Raw genomic sequence first — 15,789 nt, 5'->3', positions numbered from 1 at the left:
TTATATAAGTTATCCATCCCGCCTAAGTCTACAATTTCCAACACGGACACTTACCTAGAAAAATCACGCACTTCTTCTTATCTATTATTTTCCCTTTCACTTTGACTGAAATCTGAGATCTCCCCTTTCTTGTCATGGAGATGGAGAATAATAAAGGGGATGATAATTCACAGTTATTACCTAGGGCATCAACTGTACCTCCAATTACATATACTAATAATAATTATCAAAGGAGGAGGAAACCATTAAGCAAGACTAAGTCCACACCTCCACGGCTATATCGACAAGGATCTTTTAGCCGTGATATTGGGCACGCTGCTGCTGAGACTTATTTGATTACTTGGCTTAGTTTCAAGCTTCTTAGCTATCTTGGGTACCCCCTTTTTACTTTCCTCTTCTTTATTTATTGTTCTGTTATCATATTTAAATAAATTATGTTACTTGTCAATGAGACGGGCTCAAATAGCATGAAATGGATATGGAGGATTCATTTTCCTTGGTTTTATCGGATACTAGTGACGTTATATATAGCTCAAAAATTGCCTTTTTCGGGTACTAATCAACCTGAGTTGCAACGAGGATTTCAAGATTCCGTTAATAACTGTTCGCTTTGATTTGAATCCTTTGTGTTACTGGCACATGACTAACATTAGTTGGATATGGAAATTTTCACGATTGCTAAGTTTATAAAATTACTACTATATGTTAATCATAGAATTAAAATCGGATGGTTGAAATAGAGAAGTTCTACCAGAGTGTTATGTGATAAAAGGATGCCTACCAAAATCAAAGGTAAGTTCTACAGTATGATAGTGGATATTGGGCCACTAAAGTCCAACATATCCACAAGATGAGTGCCGCAGAGATGGCGGAGCCAGAATTTCTGCCGAGGGGGTTCAAAATATAAAAAAGTAAACATACGAAGAAGCCTAAGGGGGTTCAACATCTACTATATATACATAAAAAATAATTTTAACCTTATAAAAACAGTGTTTTTTTCTGCCGAGGGGGTTCGGATGAACACCCTCGGCATAGTGTGGCTCCGCCACTGGATGCGGATACTTAGATGGATGTGCGATCATACAAGATTAGATAAGATTAAAAATGACCACATTCGCCTGAAGGTGCAAGTAGCACACATTGAGAATAAAATAGGAGAAGGTCGCTTGAGATGGTTTGGTCATGTCTTGCATCGACCTACAGATGCACCGGTTCATAATTGGACTAGGAGATTTTTACTGTTAGCAAGTTTAAATAAATTGGGTTACTTGTCAGGTTATAATTTTGAAATAGGCCCAAATAGAACAAATGAATATAGAGGATTCATTTTCGTTGGTTTTTATGGATACAATTGTTTCTCTGCTTTGAGCGATTCGGTGGAGCAGAAATTATAATCAGGATAGTAGTGATGTTATATATATATATATATATATATATATATATATATATATATATATATATCTCACAATGTGTACAAATCAACATGAGTTGCAATATAGACTTTAGATTCCGTCAATTACTGTTAGCTTTGATTTGAATCCTTTGTATTGCCGGTATGACTGAACATTTACTTGGATGTGGAATTTTTCACCATTGCCAAGTTTATAAAATTGTAGTTGAGTTGGCATGTTTAATTTTGAAATCAACTGATCTAAATAGGTCTTAGTTTGTGTCCAAGAGCTTGGTTGTCTTGATTGTTGCAACTGTACAAGATGTTGAGGAATTGTCAACAAGATGTGGTTTCTTATTACTTCCTTTATTCAGGTTAGGTTATCGATGGATTACAAGATTTATGGGTCTTGCCTTATATGCAATGCTACTTATGCCTGGTTTTCTCCAAGGTGAGTGTATAAACGGCGCTCTTTTCTAATCTATTCATATAGAAAGAATGAAGAATTGATAATACCTTCTCTCGTGTACGGCACTCGCATTGAAGCTAAGCAATATGTCCTTTGATACACCTTTCATATGTCCAAGAAGGGTTGTTTCTGATATAATTCTTCAAACAGAAGAACCAGAATTGGGGAAACAGCTAATGCGTTCTTTGTTGTGGAATAATGTTATGACCATCTTCTTAAAGAGTTAGAAAGCCGGGTATACATAGTAATGCCTATTGCAGCTGTAAATGAACTCCCTCATATTTCTCATTCAAATGTCCGGCAAGAGTTACTTTTCTAATAGAATTCTTGAAACAATGACTAAAATCAGGCAACTGGATAATGCATTCTTGTTTGTGGAATAATATTGTGACCATTTGCCATTAGAAGCAAATAGCTACGGCAAAGCAGTCATGAAAAATCCTGTTTATTAGTTCCAACATTTCATGCAGCAAAATATTTTTGTCCTAGCATCTCATTTGGGAAAGGGGTAAGGGGGAGGGGGTGGGGTTGTTGGAGGATGGTTAGCATGGAGAGGGATGCCTTTGTAGTCATGTTCTGAGTCACATTGACCTAGGACCCCATGTGATAGACATTTGCAGTGCTTTTTGTTTTTGTATTTGTCTACAATATAATATATCTGTAACTGTCATGAAGGGATCACAGTTAACTTTATCTGTCACTTGTGGCAGTTGCATATTATTATTTCTTTTCACCGCTGGTCCGGCGAAGTGTTGTCTATGGCGATCAGCCGAGGAATAGGTATGTTATTTGTTCTTCTTTTCTCCTTGACCTGCTTTCTGCGTTGACTCAAACCGACATCATGTTGCAGGTTAGACTTATATCTACCGGAAAAGATAGACAGCCCAAAGCCAGTTGTGGCATTTGTAACAGGTGGAGCATGGATTATTGGGTGAGTAAGAGATCTAGATACTTCTTATTTCTTTTGTTTTAAACTTAAGTTCCTCTAGTTCGGAAGAAACAAGGCGTCTAGCATTTAGCTTCTTTTCTATAAGTAAAATCATAAATTTACCCTTAAACCGCTCTAGTGTTGTTAACTGTCCTGTACTTTGTTTTAGGGTATTTAAGTTTCTGCTTCTCTTCATGAGACTGATAAGGAGCTTTTCTACCTTACTAAAACTGCTATTGTATTTGTCACACTTGATGAGTGTATTTGTCACATTGGGTTAAGGAAAAGAGAAAAATGGCTTCCTATATTATCTCAATTTACGGAAATTATTCCTGGTGATGGCTTCATAGTCAACTTTGGAATTTTTCTGTATGGAGGGAGCCCATCCACTAATTTCAGAATTGTGATAATATCATCAAATCACAAGTACCAGCATCGAGGGGCTTGTTTGAGCCCATAAATAGTCAAGTTTCATTCCTTATCATATTGGAATATGGTTGATATATGGGAATGCATAAAACATTGACAATTGCGTATAACAATCTCAGATCTCTTCGACTAGTGTTTACCACCTGGGATAAGGAGGCACTTGATAGTAGCTTCCAAATTCCCGTATTTTCGATCTTACAAATTGACACGACGGACCTTTTGCCTTCTCAAGCTATTTCAGTTGGATAAAGTAAGTCTGGAAGTGTTGCAAGCCTCAATGGATATTTTGTATCCTAAACTGTAATATATAAACTTGGGGGGCTGTGGTATGTGAACCCCATTTCTGCAACTTTCGTCCCTGGTTTTGATGAAAGAAGTACCCACCAAACTTCCTGTCGGCACCAAAACATACCCAAGAAAAAAGGGTGCTTTGAATCTTTAATATTGATATTCAACCCAGCAGAACGCGTGGAGTTTGCTCCCATAACTAATTCGATATACTCATGATGTGTGTAGAAGCACTAAAGAGCTTCTTTACTGTAAGTTGGCATGCTCATCATCGATTCCAGAAAGATTAAATAGGAGGTCTAGAGTACATAGAAACACTAAGACATTAACGTAAAGTGATCTTTCTCCTCACTTGTTACACAAACAAATGCCAACAAATAAGAAACTCTCTTCTCCTCAGATTCTCTGCTGTGATGTTACCTCCAAACAATGATTTCCATAATAATACACATGAGATCAATGACTGGAGCTAAAAACAAAAATGGTTACATTTAGGTACTTCTGAATAGGTATTAGCACTTTTAAGTTCCCTAATTATCTCTCTTTTGTCATGGTATGTTCGATCCTGGATTGGATCTATGACGTGCTTTAGCTATCTGAACATAACATTTATGTTGAAGTCCGTTTAACTCATGCAGGTACAAGGCATGGGGTTCTCTTTTAGGAAAGCAATTATCAGAACATGACATCATAGTAGCATGCATTGACTACAGGTAACTAGTTGAATTCTTAACTTACCTATAGTGGTCCACCAAATGCTTCATCTAATGTGTTTTCAGTATTCTACTGGTTCCCCTGGATGATTAGCTGGAAAGAAGAGGGAACCGCGAAATAACTTTAATAGTAAATCAATAGAACATAATTCTGATTAACATATTCACTTTCTAATAAGCAATCTTAGTTAATCTCTGATTCATGGGTATATGGGACAAGCCCCAATTTTATTTTTAAGGTTTATTCATTCTACATTTCTTTGTTCCTAAGTAATAACCTTTAGTAGTCCCTCCAATCAATTTATGTGTCGTACTTCCTTTTTACTCTGTTTCAAAAAGAATGCCACCTTTCGATATTTAATAAGTTTTAAATTCCAATATTTTCATTTTACCCTTAATGAGGCTCGTTATAGGAGTGACATTGCATATTTAAGACCACAAGATTCAAAGGATATTTTTGGTATGTTACACCTTTAGTTTAACACCACACGATTCAAAAGTTTTCTTTATATTCTTAAACTTCGTGCTCAGTCAAACTAAGACACATAAAAATGAAAGGGAGGTAGTATTACTTACCTGAGACAAATAACTTCTATTATTCCAAAAAGATATTGGTGGGGGTCAAAACATCATTATGTAGTATGATGTACACTGCATCAATGACTGCTTTTTCTGTCCTCCCATTTTCTTTGTTTAGCAGTGCCTTCACACAATCAAATTTTCATGTCCATGTTCGAGATGCATAATAAACTCTTTGGTTGCAGAAACTTTCCACAGGGAACAATAGGCGATATGGTGGAAGATGTTTCACAGGGAATCTCATTTGTTTGCAACACCATTGCTGATTATGGCGGTGACCCAAACAGGTTAAACATCGTGTAGCTGATTTGCATTTATAATAATTGAATAACCATGTCCATATCACTATCAAAGACAAAAAGTGATTGAGATTATTTTCAGCATTAGATTGTATATCACTTCGTTATTCTTATTTATGGATGAGAAGGATGTGGGGGAGACAGTTTTTATGGACTCCGATAACTTGATGGACAGGCCTGTTATTCACTATGCAATCTAAGGTGGAGTGAAATAGAAAAAGTGACAGTTCCTAAGAACAGCGGTGGAACTATAGGGAGGCAAAGGGGTTCAATTGAATCCCCTTCGCTAAAAGCCAGACTCTGCAAATCGGGCCAAAAAGATTTTTTCGAATATATATGAACTGTTGAATTCCCTTGACAAAAGGAATGATTCTAGTGTAGTGGTAATTGGTTGGGTTCAAAAATTGCTTTAGGTCACAGGTTTAAATCCTAGGTGTGACGCACTAATATTTTTTGAATCCCCTTGTATGAATATATGGCCCTGCCATTGCCTAATAAGCCTTTCTATACTAATCAAAGACTTGATATTTTCAACTCTCTGATGCTGTCTGTATATTTATCCAGGATTTATCTCATGGGTCAATCTGCTGGTGCACATATCGCTTCCTGTGCTCTTATGAAGCAGGCAATCAAAGAATCTAGAGGAGAAAGTGTTTCTTGGAGCAGCTCCCAGATAAAAGCTTATTTTGGTTTATCAGGCGGGTATGTGGCCAGTTTGTTAGCAAAGTTGTTATCAGCATCATTATTGTTTAATCTAGGTTTGAATTGGTTTCCACATGATTGAAATCAACCAAAAGGAATTTAAAAATATTATTCTCTTTCCTTTCCTTGGCCTAAACTTCTGCTTCTTTGATTAATCATTATACCATGTTGCTGTATCACTCTTTTTCCTTCAGCCTTCTCTTGGTGTTGCAAATTCTTCACCATGTGACCCGCAAGGGTGGCTCAGTTGGTTGAGCATGGGGCTTCCATAATGGAGGTCTCAGGTTCGAAACCCCTGCCTACGACAGCAGGGGATTTGCCTTCTGGGTCGAGCTCGTCGCACGGGGCTTGCCTATTATGGGTTATATCTTCTGTGCGTTTTGCGGGCTATTGCACAGGAGCGGGGTTTACCCTATGCGCACCGAAGGGTAGCAGCAGCAGGTTCCCTTGTCATAAAAAAAATAAAAAAATCATCACCATGTAATTGTCTGCATTTTATGTGTTATCTTCCGTCAGTTGGCACGCTCATAAAGATTTCTTGCTAATTGGTGTCACATTGCTTGATTTGACAGGTATAACTTACCCAACTTAGTTGATCATTTCAATAATAGAGGGTTATATCGCTCAATTTTCTTGAGGTACCCGCTAACAGCATTCTCTCGCAGAACAGGCATAAACTTTAGTCAGCTAAGTTGCCACACTTACCTTTCTGTGACGTTGAGATTTTAACTTGTCATCTACAGTATAATGGAAGGGGAAGAATCGTTGCCAAATTTCTCTCCTGAAATTATGGTACAGGATCAGACCTCTAAAGCTGCTGTGCAGCTGCTGCCTCACATTATCCTATTTCATGGTGCTTCAGATAGCTCCATTCCACCGGATTCAAGGTCTGAATTCCTTCTGAAGAACAATGATGACCTGCCACTTTTACTTTAATGCAGGAAGGATATGGTGTCTCTTTGTGATTCAATCTTGTCTGTTTAATAGATTTTATAAAATAAATGCTCTCAAGTTTGAGTATGAAACTTGTATAATAACATGTGAAGCTGCTCGTTCTGTGCAGTAAAACATTTGTAGATACACTTCACGGAGTGGGAGCTCAAGCTGAACTGATTTTATATGAAGGAAAAACTCACACAGATTTATTCCTTCAAGTATGTAAGCGCTGTATTTTGGCTCTCCAGTTGTCCTGTGTTCATTTTGACCTACATTTTGAGGCTAATGTAGGTCAAAACTCGGAATAGGACCAGTTCAGTTCCTGCAGAGCATTTGACTCTTTTTTTTTCTTTTCTGCAAAGCATGGTCAAATTCAGCCCCAAAAAACATGAAGCGTCTGTTAAGCTGGATTTTGGTTTTTTGTGTTCCCTAAGAAAACCTAGAACTTGGCCATTCTGTGACTAACTTTTAGGACAGGCCACGTTTTCTACAGATTTATGTTTGGTACCCTTTTGTTTGCCAATCTCCAGAGTCAATCCCTGTCATCTTTCTGAACTCCCCAGGTGTGCAGGCAGGGGCGGAGCCAGTAAGGGCCAAGGGGGTTCATCCGAAACTCTTTCGGCGAAATATTACACTGTATATATAAGGTGAAAATTATTTTTTATATATATGTAGTAGACGTTGAACCCCTTTGGCTTTTCGTTTGTCTGCTTCTTTATATTTTTTAACCCGTTTGCTAAAATCCTGGCTCCGCCACTGTGCAGGAATGAAATAGTATTAGTAGATGACTTCTTCGTTCATTTCTTCTGCAGTCCTTTCATCATGGTTGTTAGTTGAATCATTAGGAAAAAGATGAAATTTCAATTTCTTGCTGCAATTTAATGCGTCTTGAACTGCAGGATCCTCTAAGAGGTGGTAAAGATGACCTATTTGACCACATAGTAGCATATATACATGCTAACGACAAAGAAGCTCTGGCTAAGGATGCTATGGCACCTCCAAGAAAGCGGCTTGTTCCAGAAATCTTGTTGAAGTTAGCTCGCAGGGTCAGCCCTTTTTAACTGCAGCTTTTAGTGGTTGAAAAGAAGCTTACTAAGATTGCTGCATACTCTTTTATCCTCCGAATTCATTCTAGGCCCTACCTGTTGCTTGCAAAGACGCTCTTGCTAGGGTGGTAGGATATTCTACCGATTTGATCACGTTTTCGCTGTCAGATCTTTATATTTCAGCTTTGATGAAAAGATTTTAGAAGGGGTGATACCACAGAACCAATCTTCAGACGTAGTTGTACCCTGGAAGCTGTTGATATCCATGCATCTTGTGTTTATAAGTTCTTACTGTGGTACTGTATCCATTCAAGATTTGGTGTACTGTTTCCCGTTTATCCATTGTATATGACCATTAGGTAAACAATTAATCAGTTACACTCAATTCCAAACTAGTTGTGGTCCATTATATGGGTCATTTGTAATATATCCAGGATTCATTATAATTTGGCAATGTTTGGACCGGCTATTGAACAGTGCAATTCTTCTACGTTATTTGGGACTTCGGATTTAAACTGGCTGTGTTTTCGCATAAGCAGTAGTCCATTATATAAACGTTATAATAACAGTTCACTAAAGAAACATGCATTAGATAAATGCTGCATTTATAACATAGCAATCTAAAGAAAATAGAGGGAAATACTGAAAAGGTCGAAAAATTGTATATTTCTGTAAGAGAACTGCTGTGAAAAAAATAATACTGTAACTGGTCGTTTGGTTGCTAGTCAAAATAGTCCCGGATTACAATCCGGACTAATTTATCCCATCTATTGGGATTAATTTATACCATTTTAAGAGATGGTATAAAATAATCCCAGAATCGATTAAGAAGGTAAAGCTGTTATTTTTTTTTATCACGTGGTGGTGGTGTAAAATAATCCGGGATAAATCTATTACCTTATACTCAAACGCTATAAAAATTAAGTTTTAACTCATTTTATACCTCAAACCAAACGACCACTAAGATAATACTTCTGTTTACCTTAACATTAAGGAAAACAAAAACAAAAAGAACTTAAAACATTTTAAGAGGCAGGAAAAACAGGCAGGAGAATCGATAAAAAGCTGTTATTTTTTTTTTTTCCGAGGTGGTGATTTGAAAATTGTTAGGGATTGCTATGTTTTGGTTCCAACTCCAAGTGAAAAATAAAGGTTGGACCAGCTTTAGTTTTATAAAAATATATAAACTTGTTTTTTCTCCAAAAACTAAATTCATTTCTTGAAATACGCGAACAACACATACTCAAAGTTAAATCTCACAATGCGGGAGTGTCCAGAGGGTAAAGTGTACGCAAAACTTAAACTATCTCGGAAGATAGGGAAGAGTGTTTTTCGAGCACCTTTCGACTCAAGAAAACACGACGAGAAAAGGTCGAAATACGCATTATAAGCTTTTTGAGCATTCAAAATATTGTTTTTTATTAAAAAAAAAAGAAAAGAAAAGAAAAGAGAAGCTGACGTGGCCTGGTGGGAATCTGTCTTCCCTGTGAAAGTCAAAAGAGTTTGGGACTAATTAAAGTAGAGAGACTGTTAAAGTCCATTTCCATCCCTAACTGTTGACTAACGCGAGATCTAAAACCCTAGATCATATTAAACAGCTCGCATTAATTGTCAATGGCGGTGCCGGTGGTAAGGTTTCCGATTATCCTAATGGTGAGGGTAATCGGAATTGCAGTGGCAGCATTAGTGTTGACGTGGACAGTGCATTACAGAGGTGGTTTAGCCCTCATATCTGACAACAAAGCTCTCATCTTTAACGTATGCTCCTTTCATTTCCCTTTTCCTATTTTGCCTAAATTAGTTTAATAGTATATTGATTAGCCATGGAGACACATGTCATGCACCTATTGGGTTGATTTCTCATGAGATCACTCAACTAACAGTACCTTTCTCCTTTGATTCCAATTTCCTTCAACAAGCAAAGAAAAATTGAGTGACCATCAACTATGCACTTATTGTTTTGCTGCAACACTTGCTGTTTCAGCTCAAATTCTCTAGATATAGATAGTTGAAACATTTTAAATACGTTATATTTGTACTAAATCCACACATATTGTTACTAAGAATCGTAGCTGCAGTGGCACGGGGGCTTAAGTTCCTGGATCCCCCTATGTTTTAGCATGTTGAACTTTTGAATGGAGATGTTTTCTTGTAGAATTTAGCGGGTGATTTTTCATTTTTTTGTTTATTCTGATTGTTCTTATACCTTATCTTTGCTTGCGACTATTTCCCATTTACGTTTTCCTCCAAGGAGACAAATTACTGAGTGTTGGATGAAATGGCCTGAATAGAGAAGAATGGATAGTGTAGATCATGTAGCCGATCCTAACTAGTTTGGGATTGAGGGATCACACAGCTTAAGAGTATGGATTATCGCTAGAAAGTGATTATTGTGATGGGGGTCATCTGAATTACAATAATTGAGGTTAGTTTTTCTGTTAAACATATCGTTTGTGGTCAGGAGAATTTTATCGAGAGCGTTTCTGTTATCTTTACCTATATTACTGCAAAGATTTCCTGTTAAAAGGACTGCTGCAGCAAATGATGCCTTCTTCCAATTTTTTTTTTCCATTGGTTGTGGTGATTGCTCCTGTACCTATTGTTGTTGCCCTTATTGAACTTAAACTGTGTTAATGTTTAAGGAAGTGACTTAGGGTGGACCAATTCTTATAGGATGTGTTAACAAGAAATATCAATCTTCTCACTTCTACTTTTTTTGCATTTTCTACTGCGAAAAGCTACTTATATATGTCCAGATTTATCAAAAAAGATTTATTTCTTACTCATCCTTTGTGTTGTAGTGTCATTCAATTATCAGAGCTTTTGGGAACTGAAGCACGCTTCTTTCTTATTTGTGTTCTTTCATGTTGCCTCGTGCAGGTACATCCTGTTTTAATGGTTATCAGCCTCATCCTTCTAAATGGTGAAGGTAAATATCTATCTTTTTCTTGATAAGTAATGGTGAAGGTAAAGATCTATCAGCCTAAATAATTCTAATCATTGCCTTGTTAAGTGGTCTTAAAAGCAATCTGCTGGAATTAAATGCCTCTACCATGTCTCTGTTTCTTGCTGTTTAGCTATAAAACTTACACATTTTGAAGAGCTACTTTATCATAAGCCGTTGATAGAATTCTGATTTACTGTCAGTATATTCACATACTACTGATTAAATGGTTTTCTATTTTCTCCTTATGTCAAATATATTCATGAACATAATTTAACATTAATCTGTAACCTCGCTCGGCAATAAGACTTGCTATTGAACTTTTTTGTGATTTGTACCCAAGTATTTTGGTGCTTTCCCTGTTGCTCATGGAGACTAGCTCCAAGCTTGCTGGAGTGTGAAGAAACTTTTATTGCATTTTCCTCTATCTATTGGTTTGAGTCTTGCCTTTCTCAAAATTTCCAAACTAACTTTTATATCATATCAATATCATCTTCGGTAGAAATGATTGTCTATCATGGAGTTTCTTTATGACGTATTTGTTATTGCCATTCGCAAGAAAATGTATGTGTTATTGCCCGAGTGAAAATTCCAACAGAACACCATTTGATGAGTGAAATGGCCATTGAATTTTGAGGTCAATTCAGATTAGACATCAATGGTAGACCTTAAATCTTTTGTTTCTTGTATCCCAACTTTCTAAGATTTGATCTTGGATCACAATAATGCTGTGGCTGATGGGTTCTTTTAAGAATCATTGCTACATGCTTGATCATTGCTTCCATTAATAGCTTTGATGATCTTTTAGTCTATTATTTAAGTGGATGTTGGTGAATGACTGTGACGACAATAAGTACTAAATTCTCGGGTCTTCTGGTAAAATTGGCTGGTGAATGACTGCGACGGCGATAAGTATTCTCAGGTCTTCTGGTAAAATATGGCAGAGCGATCTTGCTACATTATGAGTGAATATGCCAAAAAAAAAAAAAAAAAAAAAAAAAGAAGAGAGAGAGAGAAGTAAAGTCTAACATCGCCTCCCCCTTCTCTGTCTTAATGGCTGATGTTCATTTTTCTCGACTTTTAAACAAAGTAATTTCTTCATATTAAGTTTAGTTGGATGTATATTTTGTGTTGGAAGGAACCTGTCTGAAATCGATCTAGCTGATGTTATCTTCAATGTGCTTGTTAAATTGTTGTCTGCACTCTCGGTGACTTGGTTTTGGTTCTGGGGAAAAGTATGATTCTTCAGTATAAAGTCTTGTGCCATTTCAGTTCTTGCATCCTAATCAGAAAACAATTCAGCATAGCTTATGTAACTCTTATGTCACATCTTATGGATTTTGTTAATCTCCAAACTGGGTGTGGATTGCTACAGCTATGCTGGCGTACAAGACAGTCTCTGGAACAAAGAGCTTCCGGAAGTCGGTTCATCTTTCCCTGCAATCCATGGCTTTCTTTTTTGGTCTAATTGGTTTATGGGCTGCTTGGAAGTTTCATATTGACAAAGGAATCGACAACTGGTACAGTCTTCACTCATGGTTGGGCATAGTTTGCCTTTTTCTATTTGGTATCCAGGTACTTCTCTTAAATGCTCCTATGTTACTCTTTTTGTTGTATCCCATTTCCTGTTCCTATGCAGTATCCTTATTACAGTATGTAATAGTGCGTAAATTAGCTTTTCAATAACTTCTTGTGGACAGTGGGCTGCTGGTTTTGCAACTTTCTGGTATCCAGGTGGTTCAAGGAACAGCAGAGCGACTCTTCTACCATGGCATGTCTTTTTGGGCATATACATATATGCCCTTGCTATTGCAACTTGTGCTACTGGCTTATTGGAGAAAGCTACATTCCTTCAAGCAAGCCACATAATCTCACGCTATTCCACCGAGGCATTGCTAGTGAATAGCTTGGGTATCTTGATTGTTGTTTTGGGTGGATTGGTTATTCTCGCTGTTGTCTCCCCAATGAATGGTGTAGGTGACATTCATAGAGGACCAGCAGAATAAGCACGCATCGATGTGAATTTGAAATTTCAATTTTGAGATAGAGGTTATATCAAACTTCATGTATCGAAGGGCTTAGTTTTATTTGATAAAGAGAGAGAGATCTAGTGAAATGTTTATTAAGCTCAAAATATATGATCAGGTAACGTTCAAGAGTTCTGCATTTTGTCTAGTTGATGAGTATTTATTCTCTGGTTCACATCATCTATGACAATTATTTCATGCATCGATGTGGGGATGTCTGAAAAAAATACAGGATGTAAAGATGTACCCGCATGTGGTGTTTATATCAAATCAATAGATGCATGTCATATGTTTGCATATAAATTTCTAACATTTAATCATGATTAATTAATATACATTCTTTAGTCACTTAATCATGATAAGTTAATATGATTTGGTGACATCTGACCAGAGTGTAGAATAAATATTGCCGTACTTCATGTGGAGGAAGATGGCCATCTTTGTTGATTTCATATGAAATTTTTTATCGCAATTTTGTCGGTTTGTCACCTCTGAGAAATACATTCCAAAAAATGCCCTGAGAGGCCATCAAAATCGCACTCTTCATGGCAACAGCTATAGAAAACATAAAACCTGAAGCCATAACAACTCAAAAACATTATTCCAAAATGGATAAAGAAACTGACAGGTGTAAAGTGGAGTATGCAGTTTTCAAACTCCTTATCCTATCAATCTCATAAATGTAATAATTGAATTGTAATCTCAAACTGGTGAAACGACTCCTTAGATACGACTTGCCAGCTAGTTAGCACAGTGAGGACAGAATCATGATATTACACGAGCATTATCAAAAACTATGTATATTAGCATCTTTTAACGCGTTACATTATGAATAGTAAGTTCAATTAGAAAAAACATCCTTTCAATTTTTAAAACTAAAAGGGATGTTTCCTCAAATATGCTATTCAACCTCGAGAAATACTATTTATAATATTTCAATAATAATTTGATTCATTTACTTTATCTCGAACCATATGTAAAATGACTCATTTATGCCATCGCATTATAGGAAATGACTCATTTACGCCAACTCATTAATAACACTATTTATGCTATCGTCCATTACCAAAAATGACTCATCCATGCCATTTTTTATATTAACGCCGGTTTTATAATACCACAGACACGTGGCCTCCAATTAGAGATCTACGTCGTTTAATTAAACCTACCCAATTTTAAATACCAAATTAATAAAAATTCCGACCCATGCACCTTGCCCATCCACAACCATAATCTAGTTGGAGGCCACATATCATATATGGTATTGTAAAACCAAATTTTTAATAAAATATTGCATTTCGATGAGACAGTCATTTTGGTGATCTAATTTACATAAATTGAGTCAACTATCACGCGCGCATAAAACGAGTCATTTCCTATAGTTCGATGGCAACGAGCCATTTCCTATACCGACGAATAAAACGAGCCCAAAACTATCATGCAATACGCATAAATTTGTTCATTTTCGATACTTCTATATTATATGTACCCTTTTCCCTTTTTAAAATTAAAGTATATGCGAGTGTATTAATCCCTATTCCTTTATTATTTTTTTCTTTGGGGAGCTTATTTAGTTACTTTTATTTTTTTTTCCAACACCGGGGCACGCTATTTTTAGTATGTGTGGTATCAGATAATTTCATCAACTTTATTAAAGGACTAGGGATTATCTTGATCAAAAGAAAAGAAAATTCATTGAATCATTTGCTCTAAATGATAGTCAGGTTTGTACAGATAAGATTTTTCTTTGATTCGCCATTGTTGTCGCCAACCTTATGGGTGAAATCTGTCCAATCAGTGTGATTACTACTAAAAGTAGAGTAGTATATTGTATCATTTGATCACTATAATTGTCATGCATCCTTTATCAGGTGCAAACCCCACTTGCAAAATATAATCGATTCTTCCTATAATTTCTGCTTACCATTTTTCTTTGGATTTAACTAATAAACACTCGTAGAGTAAACAGTAAAGAGCTTTCACAATACCAATGTATTTTAATTTGTTATAATTAATTGTCTACTTTATTTCAAATTACCATTTTCATTATATATATATATCAACACTATGTAGTTATTTTTCAGATGATCTGAAATGTAATAGTAATTCTTTTACCGTGTTATCAAATGTTCCATTTTCCATATTTCTTACTATGTCTTATTCTAGATTCACGGAGTCGCCTCACTCCAATTTGAAAAAGGAAACGACTGAAATAATCTTCCCTCCAATGAAAGATAATTTTACGTTTAAAATAAAACAGAACGGAAAAGTAAGAAGAAAAAGAAAACTAAAAAGGTCAAGATATTTAAGAGGGAAGGTGGATTCCAATTTTAAGTGGGCCAACGGTAGCAAGGCTCGGGTGTTTTATGCCTTTTTTTTGCGCGGAGTGCCCTTCTTTTCGGCTGGTCTTTATATTTTGCCCTTCATTTATGCCTTTCTTAATTTTCATTTCGCCACTGCTTAATGAATATTTTTTGACGAAATTACCCTTATCCCATTAAAAAAACTTTCTATTTCGGGCTTGCCCTTTTCTTTTCTTTTTTTGCTTCTTCGTGCTCTCATCCGTTTTTGTGTCCGTGTTATCCGTTCTAAAATTTAGGTACGAATTTGGATATTTTGCTCGCTTCAATATTTGTTTTTATGTTGAATTGATATCTTTGTCTTCGTCGTTTTTATATTTAATTTATCCTTTTCGATTTAAAATTATAGTATTTTTGTTACAAAGTGTCTATGATTTTTTGAACTTTAGTTTCGTTCCCCATGTATATTCGGTTTTTTGAATGTCGTATTATGAATGTCGTAATATGTTTTAGTTAATTTTGATATGCGTTTTGGTTTTCTCTTTGTCAATCTTCGTTTTGTCTCATGAACACTGGTTACGTTGTTGCCGTTGTTTTTGTTTAATAATCTAGGTTTTGTGAAGAATGTGTTTGTCCGAGGCAACGATGTCGGTCCTGCAGTTGTTGTTAAATCAAGTTATGTTTGTTCCGCATAAAGTTATGCTTGTTCCCAAAAAACTTAGAATTGTTAATTTATGGC

General features: G+C 36.1%; 2 protein-coding genes across 4 annotated transcripts; both read left to right on the top strand.

Moving 5' to 3' along the window:
- Positions 1–8,269, top strand: LOC132036946 (probable isoprenylcysteine alpha-carbonyl methylesterase ICMEL2). 3 transcript variants are annotated; one of them, XM_059427377.1, is made up of 11 exons: positions 1–373; positions 1,765–1,841; positions 2,570–2,639; positions 2,710–2,790; positions 4,143–4,217; positions 4,982–5,083; positions 5,660–5,797; positions 6,370–6,435; positions 6,541–6,684; positions 6,861–6,951; positions 7,546–7,581. In XM_059427377.1, the coding sequence occupies exons 1-11, from the start codon at positions 135–137 to the stop codon at positions 7,564–7,566; spliced, it is 1,104 nt and encodes a 367-aa protein (XP_059283360.1). In that variant the 5' UTR covers positions 1–134; the 3' UTR covers positions 7,567–7,581. The 3 variants fall into 3 exon arrangements, with proteins under 3 accessions (XP_059283360.1, XP_059283352.1, XP_059283345.1); XM_059427362.1 differs by lacking the exon at positions 7,546–7,581 and adding an exon at positions 7,633–8,269 and having other exon boundaries at positions 6–373; XM_059427369.1 differs by lacking the exons at positions 2,570–2,639; positions 7,546–7,581 and adding an exon at positions 7,633–8,269 and having other exon boundaries at positions 2–373; positions 1,770–1,841.
- Positions 8,270–9,390: 1,121 nt separating this feature from the next.
- Positions 9,391–12,898, top strand: LOC132036935 (transmembrane ascorbate ferrireductase 2). The gene is made up of 4 exons (XM_059427351.1): positions 9,391–9,537; positions 10,660–10,708; positions 12,099–12,298; positions 12,424–12,898. The coding sequence occupies exons 1-4, from the start codon at positions 9,394–9,396 to the stop codon at positions 12,727–12,729; spliced, it is 699 nt and encodes a 232-aa protein (XP_059283334.1). The 5' UTR covers positions 9,391–9,393; the 3' UTR covers positions 12,730–12,898.
- The last annotated feature ends 2,891 nt before the right edge of the window (positions 12,899–15,789 follow it).

This window comes from Lycium ferocissimum, chromosome 2, assembly GCF_029784015.1.
Source record: "Lycium ferocissimum isolate CSIRO_LF1 chromosome 2, AGI_CSIRO_Lferr_CH_V1, whole genome shotgun sequence".
In the NCBI taxonomy this organism is placed as follows: domain Eukaryota; kingdom Viridiplantae; phylum Streptophyta; class Magnoliopsida; order Solanales; family Solanaceae; genus Lycium; species Lycium ferocissimum.
Note: the sequence above shows the minus strand (reverse complement) of the source record. Positions and strands in the feature narration are given on the sequence as shown.